This window comes from Trematosphaeria pertusa (genome assembly GCF_010094035.1).
Source record: "Trematosphaeria pertusa strain CBS 122368 unplaced genomic scaffold BU26scaffold_1, whole genome shotgun sequence".
NCBI lineage: Eukaryota > Fungi > Ascomycota > Dothideomycetes > Pleosporales > Trematosphaeriaceae > Trematosphaeria > Trematosphaeria pertusa.
This window is the reverse complement of record NW_022987212.1, coordinates 885242-897357: the sequence shown is the minus strand read 5'-3', so window position 1 is coordinate 897357 and position 12116 is coordinate 885242. Positions and strand designations below refer to the sequence as shown.

Below are 12116 nucleotides of genomic sequence, written 5' to 3'. Positions count from 1 at the left end.
GGGCAATGAACGCATGGGATGGGAGTTTTCGGTCATCAGCTCCAGTAGCGCAAGAAGCCGCGACATTTAGAAGAGCCTAAGAAGGATCAAGGATCTATTCACTACTGCTCATACCCTGCCCTCAGTCCGGCACTCCCTCGTCGCCAAAACTCCTCGCTGAAAGATCATCCACCAGTCATGCTATTACACACCTGAGAAACAAATGCCACTTGCTATAAGAACAGAGCACTGACACCGCCGTGGGTATCAAACTCCTGTAAATGCCCAGGTATGACTACATAGGAAAACCAAGAAACAGAAAGCCCGCCGTGCAGGCTGAAGCCAAGACACGTCTTTTTGGTTGTCGGTTTGTTGGATCCGACGGGAGGCTGAGTTTAGGGCCAAGGGAACGTGTGTCGTCTCGCGGAGGACACAAGGAAACTAGGGAACGGGTGAAAAGGAAGTTTTGAGGGGGTGGATCAAGGCGGTGCTGTCGCTCAGCGAGTAACGCCGGCGGCAACGGCAGCTGGGCCAACGTTAGGCGAATTATTGACGCGGGAGACCTGTGGTCTTCGTCTTCTTCTTTCTCTGGTAGCGCATCATGCGCCCTCCTTGGGCGATCTGGCCGTTTCCGTTACTGCGCGACATGGCACACCAAGGCTTGTCCTCGTCGGAGTGCATCGAAGCCATAGCGAAAGAGTCGGTATTGTGGCCATAGTACAGCATAATCCCTTGGCGGGACTTCTTGACGCCCAGAATGCCGATCGCGCCGGCGGAGCTGCTGTTCTTGACGCTTGTATGACCTATGATGTATTAGCAACAGAAAAGTGGCGGGTAGTTGAAAGCCGCTTACCCATGAAATCGTTCTCAATCATTGATCTCATCGCCTCGTCCTCCGTGACTTCCACGTATTCGCCTCCCTTACCCTTTTTGATGCTTTGATACAGACGTTCGGCGCAAGTAGTGGCAGCCATAGTGGTCGCCATGTGCTCGCCCGTTCCGCTCGTAACTGTCGCAACACACGTCCCGTCTAAGTCGTCTGGGTCTATGGGAACAACGGCAGTGCCTACACCCACAAGAGCCGCCGGGCCAACCCGACCGCGGTATTTCATCCCGATACCACCCGACGAGGCAGCACAGGCAATATTTCCCCAACCATCAACAGCAATGGCGCCAACGGTATCGGTTATGCAGTCCTCCTCGCCCATTCGAGATGTAGGAGGAGAGGCTGGTTTTGGCGGAAGCGGAGCCGTTTCTTTTACATGCTCCAGCGGCGTCGCCACGGGGGGCGTCAGGCATTCGATATGCTTATCAGGAGGCGTGTCGGGCAGTGGAATATTCATAGCAAGATCGGACGGTTTTATCGTCGCGGTGCTAGATGCGGAATACGTGTCTTCATCGGAGCCGTCACCCCATGCGATTGGGCCACCGTCGGAATCTCGCATTGCGGTGTCCTCCGCAATGTGCTCCGCAGTGATATCCCGCAAGGCTCTGCTGTCTTTAAACTGCCTGAGCGTAGGCAGCTTCTGGGTACTGTTGATAAAGGCGCTCCGAGACGATTCTTCAACTGTCAGAGGGCGGGCTGATGGTGGCTGCAGCAGCCGCGTTGATGTCGCCGACTCTGGCATAGTCATACACTCCTCACTTGTAGATGAGCCCATTGAGATATCTGACTGGGGTGCTGATGGATCAGAGGGAGTGGCGGAGGTCTCCTCCCCGGCATAATAAATCGAGTCTTCTGAAGGTATTGGTGACATAGGCTGAGCAAGGTGTGGGTAGCCTTGCAACAAGTTCCTGGTATGTTGCATCCGTAGCCGTTCTTCCTCTTCCTCATCTTTAGTTGTCCTAGGCGTCCTGATTCTCCAGCAGGAGGGATGGGCGCCGGTTTTCCTGGCTTTCTTCTCTGCTACTCTCAGATCGGTCTTCCAGCGAAGCCACCTCTCATGTGCTGCCGGAGAGATCAGTGCGTCATGTGGCAATACTGGCACGCCCATCTCGTCGGCGAATTCTATTGCCCCTTGAGCGACGAGGAGATTTGGCGGAACGCGACGCAGGGTCAACGATTGTGTGGTGTGATTTAGAACGAGCCTAGCTAGCGAGATTGGATTCTTGATTTCTGGCATATCTCGTTAGTGAGGGAACCACACTCCATTGCGAAGGACATACTATATACTGCGCCCACTGCCCCACTGCGACCATGGTGGTCGACAATGGAAGCATCGCACTCGACAACGCCATCCATGGCCAGGTTGCTGCCATAACCTGCATTCGTGATCTCTCTGTCTTCGAGAATCTTGACGGCCATTTCGACGGCATCCAGGGCGGAGCCACCATTCCGTAGAATCAGCATTGCGACTTGGGCAGCGCTAGAGGCATGTTAGCATATCAAACCGTCATTCGGATTGTAGGGGAACAAGTCATGCCGATGGACGTACTCATTGCACGCATCAAGGTGAATACGTTCGTTTTGGTGGCTATGGTAGCCTGCTCCAGCATGGACGAATATGCAGCAAATATCGTCTCGGTGAGGGCTTTGCGTAGCCTTGCGAGTGAGCGAGTCCGGTTGGATCGCCCCGTCAGCGCCTCCAGGCGGACCTGTTGACGGCGACATGCTTCTGTCTCTCGGCATCGACAAGCGCCGGCGCAGGTCGCGAATTCGCGGACCGAGTCTATCCAGCTTTGCGCGCGGTTGATCACTGGCCGCTGTCAGTGAGATAGAGACTGACAAATCAATAGCCCCACGTCTACACGATTGCCTAATAACTTGACTTTCTCGGCTCCGGGTGCAGAAGCGGTTGACAGCTGACCGCCGTTTGTGCTATCGTTCCTGGTGAGCCGATGACTGTGGTTGTAGACAGCTGAACGGTATTGAGCCTGTCTTGTGGTGGCGGCAGTCTGGACTGGTGAGAAAGGCCCAGCAGAAGGGCTCGATTGGCGGCCAGAGCAAGAGGAGAGAGCAGACAGGTAGAGAATGTTCTTGTCTGAAAGAGCGGTGTTCAAGGCGGCATTAGTGAGTGATTCAGTAGGTGAGTCGGATAGAAAGAGAAGAACTGAGAGGTGGAGGTGAAGAATGTTGAATGAATGGAATTGCCGTGGCGGTAGTCGGAACTCTTGTGGCTTAAAGAGAGCGGCGAGGGCCCGGTGCGCTGTAGGGTGAAGGTCAGTGGGAGAGAGAATAGCAGCCGGGCGGAGAAGTCAAGGACCGCGCGCTCCTTCCAGTCTGAGATTGCGTGGAATTGTACGCCGCCCACCTGGGCATGTGCTGAGAGAGTCACGTTACATAGCCGCTAACACGGGCGGAAGGACCTCTTGTAGACGGCGGGAAGGAGCAACGCGGCTGGGGCGTAGTTATGATGTGTGGGAAGAAGGCGAGCTGCAAATAAAGTCGAACCCCGCCCTCGTCATCTCCGCTACGCCTGCCAAGACGACGCCCGGCGGGGCGGGGCTCAGCCCGTTTCGGCGCCCACATCGACCAGCCAGAGGCCCGCCAGCCCACTCTGACGAATCCACCCACCACCACAGCCAATTCGCGCCCACGCTTCTCTTCCGGCGGACACTCCTGGGCTGCTTCGTGCTTGCAACTACTCCGCCGAGCGGCAGCAAATATGGCGTCCCAAACCCCCGCCGTTGTCATGGACAAGTAAGCTTCCTGGCAGCCTGCGGGCACCAACAGCGCAATGACATACTGACAGTTGACTGCAGCGGCACGGGCTTCTCGAAGCTTGGTATGACTTGCGCGTCTACAACTTAGACATACAAGTAGTAATCATGATCTTTCGCAGGTTTCGCCGGCAATGACTCTCCCTCCTTCGTCTTCCCCACCGCGATAGCAACGAAATCCGCCGCGGGCGGCGCTGGCGGGTCTGGGTCTGGACGTCCCGCAGTCGCAAACAAGCCTTCCTTTTTGACCGGCGGTGCTGGCCCGAGCAGCCACTTACATGCGAAGAGGGGAACAGAGGATTTGGACTTCTTCATTGGCGATGAAGCGCTGTCGGCAGCAGCGGGGCCTGGCTATGGCATCCACTACCCGATCAGGCACGGCCAAATCGACAACTGGGTATGCAAGGATATTCTTGTCCAAGACAGCCGGTGCTGATGTGTTCCAGGACCTCATGGAGCGCTTCTGGTCAAACTCGATATTCAAATATCTCAGGGTGGAGCCTGAAGACCACTACTTCCTACTCACCGAGCCTGTAAGAAGGATGCCTTACCAATCGCACGTATGGCTCTAACAGATGAGTAGCCTCTCAATCCTCCGGAGAACCGCGAAAACACCGCCGAGATTATGTTCGAATCCTTCAATTGCGCCGGTCTCTATATCGCTGTGCAAGCCGTGCTCGCTCTGGCTGCCTCCTGGACTAGCTCGAAAGTGCAAGATCGGTCACTTACTGGTACTGTCATCGATTCCGGTGCTGGTGTCACCCACGTCATTCCTGTTGCCGAAGGTTATGTCATTGGGTCGTCGATCAAGAGTGTTCCCATTGCTGGCCGCGACATAACAAACTTCGTACAGTCGCTCCTCCGAGACCGTGGCGAGCCGGACTCCTCTCTCCAAACCGCTGAGCGCATCAAAGAAGAATTCTGCTACGTATGTCCAGATATCGTCAAAGAGTTCTCCCGCTTTGACCGCGAGCCCGAAGACCGATTCCGCAAGTACACCGTGAACTACCCCAACGGCAGGTCTGCTCAGGTAGACGTCGGCTATGAGCGCTTCCTTGCCCCAGAGATCTTCTTCAACCCAGAGATTTACTCTTCGGATTTCCTGACCCCGCTGCCCACTATTGTCGATACCGTTATTCAAACCTCGCCCATCGATGTGCGCAGGGGACTTTACAAGAACATCGTGCTCTCAGGTGGCTCGACACTGTACAAGGACTTTGGACGGCGTTTACAGCGCGACATCCGGCATCTCGTGGACGCCAGGATCAAGGCCTCGGAAGCCAGGAGCGGAGGCGCAAAGAGCGGTGGTTTGGAGGTTCAAGTCATCACACACAAGAGGCAAAGGCACGGGCCGTGGTTCGGAGGAAGCCTGCTCGGCCAGACACCCGAGTTCAGGAGTTACTGCCATACCAAGGCAGAGTATGATGAGATTGGGCCGAGCATTGTCAGAAGGTTCGCCCTGTTGGGTGGTCCAGGTAGCACGTAATGATCAAACTTTGGCTACGGGAGTATGCGAGATTGCGCTTTGGGAGTACCCAGTTTGGAGGATGTAGACGGGAGTGCTGAAAAGATCATCTTATTCACGAACCCAAGAAGATTTCAAATGCAAAATTCGAAAGGAAAAACTACATTAGATGTTTCATGTATTGAGCAATGCTTAAACGAGTGTGACGGCTGGCTTACAAAAATTTCCTTGAAAATACTGGGTCAGACAAGCTATCACTCCAAAAAAGCATTGGCCGGGGGTCGTAGAGGCTTTGTAATGAGACCTAACGTCCTCACCGTGTTAATCCCTGCGAGGGCTACACGGCGTTTTTCATTGGAAACCATATACCTCGAAAGATGTGAATTCATTGGTTCTTGCCATGGTGAGTGCTAGACTTCTTGCTTGTAAGCTCGTCCTTCATGTCAAGCCATACATGACACGGTTACATGTCAGCACTGTGAAAGCTCAACTACATGAAGGAGAGGCTTACGAACCGTACACCCTATCTTCCCACGGCGACACCTCTGGTACACAGTAGTATTCGCTTTGTGATGTTGTGACCACGCTATACTCGACAGCGCCGCCATTGGTCACGTCCACGCCGCCGACACCTCACCCCTTCGAGCCATCGGCGCTTGCTGTGGCCTGGTCCTACTATTCCAAAACAACTAGATCCAACGCTTCCACGAGCTTACGTGCATTCTGGAAGGTCCCCTTGGTCCAGCATCTCTCAATAATGGAACCCAGCCAAATATCTTTCGTTTCGGGAAGGTCCTCCCTCTGTGGCCAGGTGGCCGTGACCGGTTCGAATGGCTTGTCTTTATAGAGATCGAATTTGCAAGGTGTTCCGGTTACTACCTCGAACATTACAGAACCAAGCTGGCCAATGTCGGTGTATATGGAGTATCCGGAGTCGTCAGCAGTTTCCATATCGGTATGGAGGGGCAGAAGTGTGGATTCGCTAAAGTCTGAGAACTTGACAGACAGGTCGGCGGCGAGAAGAAAGTTTCGAGTGGCAATATCAGCGACGATTACGTGACGATCGTGGATGTGAGAGCGGGTGTATGCCATCCCCCAGAACCACGCCAGCTGTATCGTTCGATCGGGGGTATATTTCCTCAGGTAGTCGACTAGGGATCCGTTCTGCATAAAAGCCATGTGGATGCCCACACCGGGTTGGTCGAGGAAACGCACAACGCCATCGATTGGGCCTAGGCGTCGGTAGACCTTCTCCTCGCGCTGGATGGAGTCGGAAGAGATGCCAGCGCATGCCTTAAGGTGCTTGACTTGGGCTTCGCCATGGCCTGTTATGTCGTACTTCAAAGGAAGCTTGATGGCAACATCACCACGACGTACCACAACTCCAGTTCCGCCTATTCCGAGAATGCATTCTCGGAGCGCATTTCCATCGGGCAGCAGCAAAGACATGCTAGGAGCAGGGAACTAGTCTCGAAGATAGGTCAGTGGCACATTTACAGCGCTGAGGAGGTGCGACAAAATGCGTGGCCAAAGTGTTATATTCTAATGAGCGTGGTGTTGCTGGATGTTTCGTCCCAAAACCCCGCTGAGCCACACTGCCCTTGCCAAGCGAACTTGTGGCGGTGATGCTCTGTAGCACCCCCATGTAATAATTCGTTACCGATTCCAAGATGCCTCAACACCTTGCCGTCGCCCACACAGAGAGCTTCAGAAAAAGACGGCAAGTTTATCAAAGCTCTTAGGTAGGTGTCGCAGTAGATTTTCGAGCGATATATATATAGATTAGGTAAGTTATGTAGAGTTGAAGCTTTTGTGTTAATGTTTTGACGGTGTATTGATTTGGGTTAGCATCCTTGGCATCGGTAACGAATTATTACATGGCCGTGGTAGTAGCGCCACTGCCGCCAGTTGCCGCTCACCTCCGTCCCAGCGGTCCCTGTTCAGTTCCCAGAACTCTAACGGTGCTTGGGGCAGTTCATGTGGCGCTTGGTGGAGCTCCCCTGCGAAGTCTGTATAGGCTCCGCACATGGACTTCCTCTCTTATCCGCCTCCTCACACCAGTGGATGTGCGTGCTGCACGGGTCATTGGCGTTCCCCTTCTTCTCACAGTCGGGGCAACGGGCCGCGGTTTTGAATCGCTTCCAGTACATCTGAAAGGTCGTAAGAGGGACCAGTGTAAGAAAATGGGAGTCTTACTGAGAGTAGATGCCTTAGTTTGTTCGATTGACTTGTTCGGTACTTGTTGCTCGCTTGTGATTGATAGTTGAGGGGAAAATGGTAAACATTGGTAAAGAGGAAAGGACGAGATAGTCGGAGATCTTCGCCTCCTTTGTAGTTTTTTATTATATGCTATTTATCCTTAGTAGTTCCGCTCTCATCGACAACTGTAGTTCTACCAGAAATTTGCAAAGCTTACTAGCGCGTTGCAAAACTTACTACGGCGTCTAGTAAGTAGAGACTACGCCGCGGCGGGTGAGCAAGGAGCAGACCTGAGCGGGCCTGAGCTGAATTAAGCCGAGGTTGAGCCGGGCCTGAGCCGAGCCGGGCCACGGCGGCGCAGAGTCACGTGAGTAGCGGGTCTGGCAGCGCGTGGATTGGGGTGGTGAAACATTAGTATCGCATTCTGTCTAGATTGCTTGCTGAAAGTATTCAAGTACTTGCATATACCCAAGGGAACCCAAGATCCGTCTCCGCCTATCCCCTGTATTAATACCGTCCTCTAGGCAGGGCTACGCAAATATCGGAAAACCCAGTGCACTACAAATGTAAAAATCCGCAGCAAGCCGCACAGAAGAACAGGGAAAAGCAGACCAATGCCGAAAGGGCCTATATCAATAACTCCCGCCTGTCACACACTCCCTCCTCGATGTTTACCGTGTGCGCATATAAGTCAAGCCAATGCTTCCTCTTGAGTGTCCACCTCTATATCGATGTGTGCATGTGTACGTATCGGATGCTTCTTCCAATGGTTTTGCGGGAGCTGCCAACTTAAAGACTCGCATCTTTGTTGTTAATGAGATGGAGCGGGTCTTAACGTCGTGGTCGTGAAATCCAGCTTCAATGCGCTCGCGGAGGAGGCACCTCTTCTCTCCACCGCTCCATCTTCGCGCGAGCCTTCTCCTCGCTGTTCGCCCACCACCAGACCATCCACCACACCTTGGGCCACCTTGTCTTGAACACCTTCCTGATATCCTTCTCCTCATCCTCTCGGACATCTTCACCCACCATTTTCAGATACTTCTTCTCATACTTCTCAAAGGCCACTAACGCCCTGTCCTTGAAGAACTCCGCAGACAAGTCATCGATATTGAAGAGCTCGGTTGTCGCCGGCTGAGCCGTGTAGCGGAAGGGCCGCCCGATGTGCGAGGCCTGAAAGATGCTGGCGCGCTTGACAATGTGCAGATGGTGCATGGTGTTGCGGAGGAGACGGTGGGAGACATGGCTGGGGCAGGACATCTCAGTGCTGTAGTCAAGATCGGCGGAGAAGGGGACGGCGTTGTATGGGCGCAGTGACTTCTCGGATGAGTCAGGCAGGTCCGCCATTGGGTATGGTGGCTTTCGTGATAACCGGGAGCGGACTATCAGATCGATTATGTCTGGAGGTTGGAAATAGGCCTGCCCCGCCACAAGGAAGGCTTGGAGAAAGCGTGCGCAGAAGACCGAGCTCTTTCTTAGTTCTGATGGGAACGTAAGCGGCAGTTTCGATGAGTTCCGGTCTGCCAGGAAGCGGCCGTGGAGCGGTAGTAGATGGTGGTACATGAATTGGAACACTGCGTATCGGTCGAGCTCGTCTAGAATGGGCCTCTCTGTCCGGCCGTGAATCCACTTCTTGCAGTCATCTGCCAACCGGGTCTGAAAGTTGAAAGAGCCACCAGACGGGTAGGCGAACTGCGCCAGTGTCCAGCGAATTTCGTTGAAAAGCCAAACAGATGTGAGGGCGGCATAGAAGCGGGCCTGCTGGTCCGGATTGAAGTTGGCGTAGCTTTCGGTCTCTGGTGATAAGCGCGACACTCCGTCGTCCTGAAAGTCTTCGTCACGGTGCCGGATCCAATCGTACTTGTTGATGTACTCGTGGGCCTCTGTACTAGAATTTGCGGCTAGCAGATCGTTGCTCTTGAGCTGCCTGGCAAGCCATTGATCCCGGAGGACCTTGAGGCCTTGGTATCGCGCTACTATTTCGTCAATTCGCGCATCCGGAAGGCAGTCAGTACAGGGACCCTCTGCACAGTCCTCTGTAACGGCAGCCTCGAGCTGGGTTTCCACATGGTTCATTGTAATTGGACCAACGGCCGGTGTCTGAGTCAGTGGAATGGCCCCTCCTCCTTGTGAGTAGTGACGGACGATGTCGTGGTGGAGATCCAGCATCCTGGACAACGAGATGTCGAATCTGTGTTGGGGAGCGTTACCGATGACTGATCGCATAATGTCCGTGTATACCGTCGGCGACTGGATCGCATCGTGAGTTTTCCTGCATGCCCGCTGGAAATGATGGACGTCGTCAATGCTGCCCAGATGATGAAAGACTTCCGTGACTATCTCCAATGGGAGATCAGTCAGTCTAGCCATCGTGCATGCTCGAACTGCGAATGGGGATCATACGAGATGTCCGACTAAGGCAGCTTTATTTGGGCGTTCAGCGGAGAGATTCTGTGGTTCTGTTGGAACGATTGTATTGGTGCTGGATGTTCGGGACGGCCGTTATTGGTATCCCAACACTGCGGGGGGTGCGAATTGAAGAAGATAGGGCAATGGGCAATGGATTAAAAGAATGTTGAGAAAAGAGAGAACGAAAGTGACCGAGCGAGTTGCGGAGGACTCTGTGAGCTGGGGGACGATGTAGTGTTCGTAGCCCGTCACTGCTGAGGATGCTGGAACTCCAGCAAAGCATCCTCTAACGCATGTTGCTGAGCGAGGTGAGGGTAATGTGACCGTTTGCCCACGGTGCTGGAAATCGTTGCCTGGGCACGAGGGGTCAGATTGCTGTCCTCTGGCCTGTGAGCATGCATCAAGCGTGGGCTGGCTGGTGCTATCAGTCGGTGAGGAAGCGCAGACATCTGGGGTTCGCCAGGCTGCGGCGAACAAAAGCACAATGCTTCATGATCACGCTGAGGTATGCCCCTTGGCGGGGAAGTGCACGCGTGGAAGGCTGAGGGTGGTCCAACGGCGCGCGCTCTGATTGGCTAGCGTGGCCGTCGACCGCAAACGCCGACTTGCCGACGGCCATGCTGCCTTGGCGCTCTCATTCACCCACCAGCGCATTGTCCGCCTCCGCCCGCCTTCACTCACCGTCCTACAGCCTCAGTATCTGCTTACGTCACAATGGCGGAGAACTCGCAACCACCCCAGAGCGCGGACGTTGAGATGGACAACGAGCTGGACGCGACCATCGACGCTGATATCAAACCCGAGCCGACCCAACCTGACGCCATGAACCTCGACGGCGCAAATGACGCCGAGGCGCCCGCAAGAAATGGAGTCGCAGAGATCCCGCTAGAAGCGCGGATCCCGGCAAAGAAAGATGCCACCCTGCGCGAGTTCCTATCCAAGATGGACGACTATGCGCCGATAGTATGTCGCTCCCCCGCCACATGATGGCAAGACAATGCTGACAAGGGCAAAGATACCAGACGCAGTCACAAACTATTACTTGACAAAAGCAGGCCTACCACCGCCGCCACAGACCTCTCCGCACCTCGCCCGTCTCCTTGCTCTCGCGACACAGAAGTTCATAGCCGACATCGCCGCCGACGCATACCAATACTCCCGCATTCGCGCTTCCAACACTACGAGTAATAATCCTATGGGCGGATTAGCGGGCGGATCAGGACCGCAAGGAGCAGCTGCGCCAGGTGGAGCACAAGGCGCCAAGGACATCGCCAAAGCAAAGGATCTCGCCCTCGGCGCGCCGAGGCCAGGCTATGGTGGCGGTGGACAGGGTGGCAGTCAAGGGCGGACTGTGCTTACGATGGAGGATCTGGGTATGGCCGTGGGCGAATACGGAGTCAACATCAAGCGGGGAGAGTTCTATCGATAAGGGATCATCTCCCACGTCACACGAGCGCCAAAACACGGCGAGCATACCACCCAGGACCGGGGCCACTAGACACGCTGCGCAGCACATTTGACCACGCAATTGATTAGGACAACCAGCATCTCGACGGGTGCATAGTAGAGCATACAAAGCTTACAAAATTCCCATCACGCTTCAAGGGAACATCCATCTCAGGCGGCAACTTTGACAGAGGAGTAATTCCGGTCTCGGCTTCCTTCTAGCATCATTGGCGTTGGGTTCAAAGTCTTTGGAAGGACGGCTTGCGCAGTGCATGCCTATCGAATTTGTACAATAAAAGTACAGCAATTGAGGCTAGAAAGACCTCCAAATGATACCCTAACTCCTACTTGATGCATGGTCGATGTCGCTTCTACTTATTCTTCGTCTGCTTGTACGTGAAATTCTTTCTTGTCCTTTAAACCGGGTCAGTTTAACGCTCTGTCAAAGCTTCACTCTCCGTACGACGGAGCGTTGAGTTTGAGAATTCTGGGCTAAGAGAGCTCTGACGTACGGCGCAAATTCTCCCAGCTTGTGACCGACCATGTCCTCCGTTATCGTGATGTCCAAGTAGTTCTTGCCATTATGTATCTGGAACTTCAAGCCCACGAAATTCGGTAGTATCGTCGCAGAGCGTGCTTGCGTCTTTATCGGGAGCATCCTTTGGCCGGGCGCTGGCCGTGTGATGGGTAGGCTGCGAGGAGACTTAGGGATCGTTTGGACAGAGCTCCTTGCTTGCGGTGGACTTACGGGACGATGTTAGGACCTGGGGTGAGGTTAGCCAGGTATTCCACTTGATCCAAGCCAAATACTATGAAGTAGACTTACCTTTCCATACGGATCGTGCGCAAAGCGCTCGCGTGGGAAACATCGCGCTTTCGTTGCGAAGAGTGAGGTCGGCTTAACCTCTTCGCTCTATCGCTTCCAAGGTTCCAAGGTTTGATCTGCATCACGTGAGAGCCC

The 12116-nt window shown here is 54.2% G+C and overlaps 7 protein-coding genes across 7 annotated transcripts; 2 read left to right on the top strand and 5 right to left on the bottom strand.

Moving 5' to 3' along the window:
• Positions 1 to 487: 487 nt before the first annotated feature.
• On the bottom strand, positions 488 to 2929 carry BU26DRAFT_9183 (N-terminal nucleophile aminohydrolase). The gene is made up of 4 exons (XM_033836492.1): positions 2415 to 2929; positions 2146 to 2345; positions 833 to 2095; positions 488 to 782 (listed from the first exon to the last, which is right to left on the bottom strand). The coding sequence occupies exons 1-4, from the start codon at positions 2606 to 2608 to the stop codon at positions 526 to 528; spliced, it is 1914 nt and encodes a 637-aa protein (XP_033690826.1). The 5' UTR covers positions 2609 to 2929; the 3' UTR covers positions 488 to 525.
• A 584-nt stretch (positions 2930 to 3513) lies between these two features.
• BU26DRAFT_512776 (Actin/actin-like protein) lies at positions 3514 to 5377 on the top strand. Its single transcript, XM_033827466.1, has 5 exons — positions 3514 to 3619; positions 3682 to 3704; positions 3762 to 4036; positions 4086 to 4172; positions 4223 to 5377. Exons 1-5 carry the CDS (start codon positions 3585 to 3587, stop codon positions 5123 to 5125), a joined length of 1323 nt encoding a protein of 440 aa, XP_033690825.1. The 5' UTR covers positions 3514 to 3584; the 3' UTR covers positions 5126 to 5377.
• Positions 5378 to 6656, bottom strand: BU26DRAFT_512774 (uncharacterized protein). Its single transcript, XM_033827465.1, has one exon. It carries the CDS (start codon positions 6551 to 6553, stop codon positions 5780 to 5782), a length of 774 nt encoding a protein of 257 aa, XP_033690824.1. The 5' UTR covers positions 6554 to 6656; the 3' UTR covers positions 5378 to 5779.
• Positions 6657 to 7024: 368 nt separating this feature from the next.
• On the bottom strand, positions 7025 to 7380 carry BU26DRAFT_512773 (uncharacterized protein). Its single transcript, XM_033827464.1, has 2 exons — positions 7301 to 7380; positions 7025 to 7254 (listed from the first exon to the last, which is right to left on the bottom strand). The coding sequence occupies exon 2, from the start codon at positions 7252 to 7254 to the stop codon at positions 7060 to 7062; it is 195 nt and encodes a 64-aa protein (XP_033690823.1). The 5' UTR covers positions 7301 to 7380; the 3' UTR covers positions 7025 to 7059.
• Positions 7381 to 8161: 781 nt separating this feature from the next.
• Positions 8162 to 9670, bottom strand: BU26DRAFT_412053 (uncharacterized protein; the record flags this gene model as incomplete). The annotated part of the gene is made up of 2 exons (XM_033822951.1): positions 8162 to 9334; positions 9392 to 9670. The coding sequence occupies 2 exons, from the start codon at positions 9668 to 9670 to the stop codon at positions 8162 to 8164; spliced, it is 1452 nt and encodes a 483-aa protein (XP_033690822.1).
• A 678-nt stretch (positions 9671 to 10348) lies between these two features.
• On the top strand, positions 10349 to 11501 carry BU26DRAFT_598664 (transcription initiation factor IID, TAF10 subunit). The gene is made up of 2 exons (XM_033835040.1): positions 10349 to 10672; positions 10725 to 11501. The coding sequence occupies exons 1-2, from the start codon at positions 10424 to 10426 to the stop codon at positions 11136 to 11138; spliced, it is 663 nt and encodes a 220-aa protein (XP_033690821.1). The 5' UTR covers positions 10349 to 10423; the 3' UTR covers positions 11139 to 11501.
• Positions 11250 to 12054, bottom strand: BU26DRAFT_471685 (ribosomal protein S19/S15). Its single transcript, XM_033825395.1, has 4 exons — positions 11982 to 12054; positions 11904 to 11919; positions 11668 to 11847; positions 11250 to 11569 (listed from the first exon to the last, which is right to left on the bottom strand). The coding sequence occupies exons 1-4, from the start codon at positions 12022 to 12024 to the stop codon at positions 11527 to 11529; spliced, it is 282 nt and encodes a 93-aa protein (XP_033690820.1). The 5' UTR covers positions 12025 to 12054; the 3' UTR covers positions 11250 to 11526.
• Positions 12055 to 12116: the final 62 nt, after the last annotated feature.